Genomic DNA, 7,832 nt, shown 5'->3' on the forward strand with positions numbered 1-7,832 from the left:
CAAATAAGTTCGTTCGGTTTTTTGACTGGTTTTGAATGGAAAAAACCGAACGAACTTATTTGCCAACCCAATACTTTAATTATTAGAATTGTTGCTGTTATTTTATTATATCAATTTTAGCGTGTTCATTGTTCTTATGTATGTTTATTTGTGCTATTATTAGTAAGTATGTTAGCATAATTCGAGATAAGAGAATCAGCAGTTTACACTCAATTCATAAAAATCACGAACGAAAGGAGATCTGAAGCTATTTTAAATCAGTAAAAGATAAAATAAATAAAGTAACGAAAAGTATGCTGTTTATGTGTTTGCTGTCCTATTACGTCTACAATAATTTATGTTCAGGGGTTATCGAAAACATTGGAGACTCTGAATATTGGCCAAAATATGCTGACAGACGAAACATTGAGCACCGTTAACGAGTCATTGAAGCAAAATCGTGTTCTCCTACAATTGGGCATGCAATCTACGGAACTCACATGCGATGGAATAATTACGCTCGCTGAGATAATGGAGACGAATCAAGTTTTGCAGGTAAAGCTTTCACTTGAGCTCTCGATAATTCGCTGTGCCTTATATCACTCCTTTCTTTTGCAGAGGATAGATTTACGGGATAACAGTATACAGATGCGTGGAATGCGTGCTCTGGTGAATGTCATGAAAAAGAACAAGACCATTACGCAGATTGATTTGGACGACAAACCTCGGATAAGAATAGTGAGTGTCGATACTTATTTCATAACGGCAAATCTTGCTGTTATATATAATTTTTGGGGTGTCAAAAACTTTATAACAAAATATTATTCATACATCTTAATAATGCTTATGTTTAATAATTATCTTAATTTTTTTTAAACACAAAGGACGGTCCCTTGCACGAGTACAAGGAAATGGCTGCGGAGATTCGCAGCTGCTGTAGCCAAAACGAGGAGCGCCGTCTGCTAGAGGAGTCGGCCGAGGATGTTGAGAGCCCGCAGCACTCGAACCGGTTGCTGAACGCGAGCTCCCGTAAGATCTCGCTTACCTGTCAGACACTGCCAAGCCCGTCGCGATCGGCGATGTTAGCCGTCGATGAGCCGGCGACGCGCACTATGCTGGAGCCAAAGCGTACCAGCGGAGGCCGTCTGCGCTCCCCGGCTCCCAGTCCCATCCCCTCTCCCGTCGCCAGTCCGATCCCCAGCCCGTCCCGGAATCGCTTCGTCGTGTGTCGGGTGTCGGAAGCATCGTTGCGCTCCGTCGACTCCTCGGTGTCCTCCTCGCCGGTCACTCCGCCGTCTCTCGGCTCCTCTCCGTCCCTCGGTTCTTCCCCGTCTTTCTTCCCCAGTACGAGCGGTGGCCCATCGCGGTTCCGCGTGTCGGTCGTCGAGTCGGTGGGCGCCGACCGCTCGTCGCCCAAATCGGTCGTCGCCTCATCCAGCGGCAGCTCGGTCACAATCGGTTTTAACGTCAGAATCGACGCAGCCGACTCGGACGATTCCGACAGCGCAACCAAGATGGACACACATGCGACGCAGGCCGCTAGCACAACCGCGTTCGTAGACACGCTTAATGTAGTTGCGATATCGACAGAAATGTCCCCAAACGAAGACATTGCCAAAAACGAAGATCGTTGTGACGAAGGAACGAAAGGGGAGGAGGAGCGATCGGGAGTATACCGAGCTGAACCGCGAATCTGGACGGATGAGAGCGATACCGCGACGTGTAGAAGTGAACGCGATACGATAACGGAGGTCGAAGAAGAGCGATTAGTTCAGAAGGATATAACCGCGCAGTCGGAAAGAAACGAGGACATCACGACGATTCGCGAGGATTATTGCGACGAGGCGGCGAATCAGAGCAACGTTACGGTAGATCTCGAGAGCATAGTAATGCCCGACAAGGATACCGAGGCGATCGAGGATCATCGCATCGTGTATACTAGTACAAAAGAACTACAGGTACCTGCGTATCCGGATGAGGATACAGCTTCGATGAGGATTAGCGTAGTCGAGGATAAAGCCTTGATTAAATCGTCCTCGGATGACCCTTCGGAATTGCGCGTGAATCGGACGACTTCGGAAGGATTGTCTACCTGCGTTTTGGAGTCTTCCGTAAGTACTACCTCGGATACGTCCTCGACTCGCATGGCAGAGCCACATTCGCGGGAACAGGCGAACACATCGGTACAGAGGCACAAGTCCAGCCTGGAGAAGCTCCTGTCCCTGTTCCAGCATCCTGGCCAGTTCTTCTCGGACTCGTCGAGCGTTGCCGCGGATACGAGAAGCTCTTTACAGGAGAACGTAAGTGGCATGATGGCACTGGGCGACAGGCTGCAGCAGTACTTGAAGGAGAGCCGAACCAAGATTAACACCGACAGTTCATGGTCTTCGGAACACGGATCTTTGTCGAGAAACAGATCGGTGACAGTAAACGTATCGCAGTTACAGAGCCTGACCAATATATTTGCATCTTTCAAGCTCGAGCCTCATACGAATCTCGCTGAGCATAGCACTAAGTTCTCCGGTCAGGCAATAAATCAGGATACGAATGTTAAAGAGAAAGATTCAGAAAGATCGACAGAAACCGAGGTTGCAAGAAACGATGACAAGAATCTGATCGGGCAGGAGAACGACAGGAGTAATTCATTGGATCAGCAGCGAAATGGGATTACGAGGGATGATGAGAAGAATTTAATTGTTAAAGAGAAGAATCAGATTGTCAAGAATGACGGGGACGATTTATTCGTTCGAGAAAATAATCAGGTAGGAAGAAATGACGAGCAGAAGTTATTTGTCCAAGTTATCAAGGGTGATGAGAAGAATGTGATCGGCCAGGAAGAGAGTCAGGCTATGCATGACGAGAATAATTTATTTGATCAGGTAAAAAATCAGATTGTGAGAATCGACGAGAAGGATTTAGAAGATCAAGAAAAGGAGCAAGTTGCCAGGAGCACCGATGAGAGCTTTGAAGATCAAAAGAAGACTCGAGTTATCGAAAACAGCCAAAATGAACGAGATCAGGAAAGAGATAAGGTTGCGAGTGACAACGAGTTTAATAATCGGCAGATGTTCGCGAGAGACAGCGGGAACTTAAAAGATCAGGACAACGGGATTGCCCGAAACGACGAGGGAGATTCTATGCGAAATGTACACGTTAATGAAGAAAGTGTTAAGGAGGACGGTGCGTGTTACGCAGACAAGTTACAATGGACAGAATCTGACTTTAGTGATCGACTGTTACCTGAAAGTGTGCAATCAAAGGACGATTTTGTTGATAATTTAGTATTAGATGGCGGCTATGTTGAGCCGGACGTGGCGGCTTCGTCGTCGCTGGCGAGCAAGTCCACCGTGTGTATAGCTGTAAAGTTAACGGACGTAGCCGGGTGTTCTGCTTTAGAATTAAGTAAGACCGACAGTACAGGGTGTAACGACGATTTTGTTAGTGACGACGTGGATCGAGGAGAGCGTGACGATGCGCAGGATTCGGAACATGCGGAGCGTAATGACGTTGAACGTTTAAGACGCGACAATCTAGGGGATTTGGAATGCGACGGGCCGAAGGTTTTAGAGGATAACGACGGGGAGTGTTTAGAGCGTAACGACGCGGTTGGAGGAGTGAATACCTTAGCGGCGAGGACATGTGATACAACCACGGACAGTATTAATCAGACTAGTGATAGTAGTTTTCCGATTTGTAACATAGGGCATGATAGGAAAATCGTAGATAGCGTAAATACTACGAGAGCGCCGACGAGCACGGGCGATGACGTCGGCGCGATTAAATGTACGCCAGGCAACTGCGGGACATCGTCGACGTCGTTGAACGACGTCTGGGTGTCGTCGATGTCGGTGGACGATGTCGGGACGCCGTTGAGGTCGTTGAAGGACGTCGACTCGAACGGCCACTTAAACGAGAAAGTTACCAGTAGCACGTGCTGCATTGTCAACCAAGATCGTCAATGCGAGTCCACGAAGAGGGAGGAGGAGGAGGAGGATGAGGAAAAGGAGGACGTGGCGGAAGTCCTCGATGATGATACTTGCCGCGATTCCGCCGACCGTAAAAGTACAAGTGTAAATATTAAGGTAGAACCGCGCGAATCGGTGACGATGAGTTCGGGAAGCCAAGAGGCGTTCAAGGAGCATCACGAGGGACAGTCTTTCATGCCAAATAACGTCGACGTACATCGAACTATCCTTAAAGACGCGGCCGAGCCCGAGGACCAGCCGGAGGACGCCGTCGACGACGACAGACGGATCGACCCGACCATCCTCGTCACGCCGTACGAGACGTCCGCGAATCTCGACAAGTCCGACGCGGAGGAGCTCATTTTCTGCATGACGGATATCTCTACGGACGGCACCTCGGTGGAGGACGAGCTGTCGCCGAGCGTGCCGTCCAGGAGCTCGCCGAACGACGCCGCCAAGGTGGCGGAGTCGTACTTCGAGCTATCCGCCTCGAGGGCGACGTCGACGAACACGCTGCTGATCGAGAATCCCGAGGGCGCGCACAGGAACAGCCAGGATTCCGGTACCGAGGAGACCGTCCTGACGCTCGACGACACTGTCGTCGGCACGACGGACGCGCATCCGCCGCCGCCGCCGCGCAGCAGCCTCCAGGAGAGCGTGGACTCCGGGATCGAGTCGGAATGCTCGTCGATATGCATCAGGGTGGAGTCCACCGCCGAGCGGACGCTGGACGTCGTCGTGGTCCCGAAGAGGCCTTCGCGCGACGACAACGGTGTGGGCGACGACAACGACGAGTACGGGGAGTTTGCGTCGGACTTTCTTGCCAGGGAGACGCGACTGGTAGATAACGACGGCATGAACGACGGCGTCGCGCACTCGTATCTCAACAGCATCAAGTGCACGGTCGTCAGTACGACGACGCGGACCGTCGCCGACGAAGGCGTCGCGCATCCTGCCGCAGCCATACACGGCACCAGGTGAGTATATCGAGCGCGGGTACCGGGCGGTGCCCTTCTTCTCGGCTTCTCTTCGGAACTTCCTACGAGAACCCTAGAATGCGTTACGCCATTCACTCGGCGTAGCTGGCTTTACGATCTTAGCAACGTAATCTCGACAGATAAGAAGAAAAAAATATATATATTCCGCACTGGGAAAAATATGCTTACAGACGCTCTCATAAATACGATGTCACGTGTCGAAAGAGCCAGACAAGATTCGTTGGAGTTTTAGGGAATTGTTCAGTTAAGAGGACCAAATAAGCCCTCTTCGGTTCACCATAGAGTTTCCACAACACAATTCAATCGGATATAAATTTCACAAAATTAAGTTTCCTCGAGGTTCAAGTGATTTCGTTATACTAGTCTCAGCTCAAAATTATTAAGACACAAGGATAATGTCAACAGAGATAATTGCACTTGAATGGATGATTTTATGCTATGCATTCACGTGGAAGAGCCATACATTCTAAGGGTTTAACGCGACTGACGGAAAGGATGTTCCTTTCACTGCTTCGACTTTTCTTGACTTTCGCTTTTTGCACCTTGTACGACATCAGCTTTTATTGTTGCTATTGCTGGGAACATTTGAAGAAGAGAACTTCAAAAAGTTTCGAATGCTCTGTTCATCGCGACTTAAATGTAGCGAAATGTTAAAGAAATAATCGCTAACTGTGGCGAGGGGTATAATCGTCTCGTTTCTTTCGCGGAATTATTTGGAGCATTCGAAAATCTTCAAAGACTCACGCGTTGTTACCCAAGATTTCTTGTGTAACAGAACTTTCAACACAACTTTTACCACGACTTCTTGGCGATCTTTTCGTTCGCTTCCTTACTACTTACTTTACCCTCGTCTATTTTTGACAAACACATTAACGTCTTTACTTTATTAACAAGTCATTAAAAGAAAAGTTTAATTATTACATTTGTTTTGTACACCTCTTGTTCCTACCTCGTTTGTATATATGTATTTTCCTCTTATTATATATATGTACACATCTTCCTTTTGATATTTCCTCTGCTGTTGCACGTCTTTATCATGCAAACTTCAATATACACATTATATACTACAATTTTAAAATAAATTATTTATTGTTACAGTTTTTTCTACAATAACTAGAATTTTACAATAAATCATTTAATTAAAAATTTTAACTTCTTTTATTATTGTCTAATATTTCATTTAATTTTTCGAAAGCTTGTGCACAGCTTTTCTTTAAAAATGCAAAATGCATAATTTATATATTTGCACAGATATTAGTTTACGGGACGAAGACAATGTTTCATTTTTTTTTGCAGCCCGAAATAATGCAGCGGAGGAAAAAGAAGAGAAGGCGAAGGATAGCGAAGGGAACAAGTCGAACGCGATCGAGTATGACGTCGACGATGATGAAATCGACGAATTCAAAGAAGTGATGAAGCAGCTCGAGCCAAAGTATCGGCGCTATGCCAACTGGCGGATTTGAATGCTGTTTGAAATTATATGTCATTCTTTTCGGAGGTCGTTGATTTAAAACAGATGCTTGGCTCCAAGGACTGTTGATTCTGTGGACACTTACAATTATACATCCTTCTATGGATTCTTAATTCCATGAATCTTTGATATTATAGATCTTCGGTTGATTTTCTTATCCTCCCGCGCTTTTGCGCCTTAGAAGTTCTTAGTTTCTAGACAGAGTTTATTGTTAAAGACACTTGCCATTAGAAATTTTGACGAGTAGGAACTAGGAAACTGTTTTGACGAATAATTGTTATGATAGACTCCTCTTTTCAATGATCTTTGTTTCAAATATTTGGTAGTATTTTTGTGTACACAGGTACCATGCATCTTTGAATTCAGATCATTAATCATTACTATACTTATTAGTACTATAGTACCATAATATCTTGCATAAGTAGCTCTTTATGGATCTTTGTTATCTTTCCTCTTACACCCTTGAATCTGTAAAGTAATCTATTTTCGCAGATCCATGTTCTACAGATCTTTGGAGTTGTTGCACGTCGAAACAATATGCGGAATTACGACGCGGATTTTGTTGACGACCCCCGTGGTAGAGGAAGTATAGCGAGCGTTGAAAACTTAATTTTTAATTGTAATAAGTGTCTTATGTACTAGCTAGGTTTTTGTCGGTTATTTTTTATTTCGCGGGAAGGAGCAACTGTTGGAAAGTAGGGAAAGATGAAATGGAAAGTGTACATTAGACGATCGATTCTAGTCCCGAAGACAGTCGATCTGTCTTGGGAAATTGTAAACTTAACATGCACCACTGTCTCTCGCCGCGCGTAAATGTAACATGCTGGCAGTGATCGATAACGCCAGTGCTTCTTAAACTTACAAATCACGAGACACCAAAGGATAGAGTCTTTTCTTTGTCGTGCCTCGAGTCGCTATGAAGATTTTCCTTGAAAAACAATGGCAGGCGAAAGTTACGATTATAGGGTGTTCCGCTACAATCATTGACGATGTCCTTTCAATTAGAAGTTAAACCGAAGACAGAGAAAGTGATGGTTGTTTCAATACTGATGCAACAATAAATAGTTAATAGAAACGTTAAAAATTGCTAATTTTCATTACAACAGATATCTATATTATAAATAAAAGAATATCTGTGCGCGCGTGTGTGTGTGTGAAAGGACATCTGGACGGACACCTTGTATATAAAACATAAGGGTAGTATAAACTTTTTCAGTGTAACTTTCTTTCTACGATTAAATCTTATTTGTGTTGGATGGATTACAATGAAATAGATATAACAAAGGATAAATATTTGTCGCAATTAACATACTAATCAATGTAGAATTATCTGTTATATTTCCAGATTTTCGTGGAACACAGTTTAAGGAACACTGACCTAAAAAAAAAAAAAAAACGTGGCGATTACCTTAAACGAAA

At 45.2% G+C, this 7,832-nt stretch overlaps 1 protein-coding gene across 1 annotated transcript; it reads left to right on the top strand.

The window, feature by feature from the left end:
- Positions 1-288: 288 nt before the first annotated feature.
- LOC112467215 lies at positions 289-6,332 on the top strand (the record flags this gene model as incomplete). The annotated part of the gene is made up of 4 exons (XM_025035735.1): positions 289-534; positions 598-717; positions 864-4,921; positions 6,239-6,332. Coding segments are annotated over 4 exons (4,434 nt in total), but the record flags the coding sequence as incomplete, so codon positions are not given.
- Positions 6,333-7,832: the final 1,500 nt, after the last annotated feature.

This window comes from Temnothorax curvispinosus, unplaced genomic scaffold, assembly GCF_003070985.1.
Source record: "Temnothorax curvispinosus isolate PA1 unplaced genomic scaffold, ASM307098v1 QBEX01017059.1, whole genome shotgun sequence".
Classification (NCBI taxonomy): Eukaryota; Metazoa; Arthropoda; class Insecta; order Hymenoptera; family Formicidae; genus Temnothorax; species Temnothorax curvispinosus.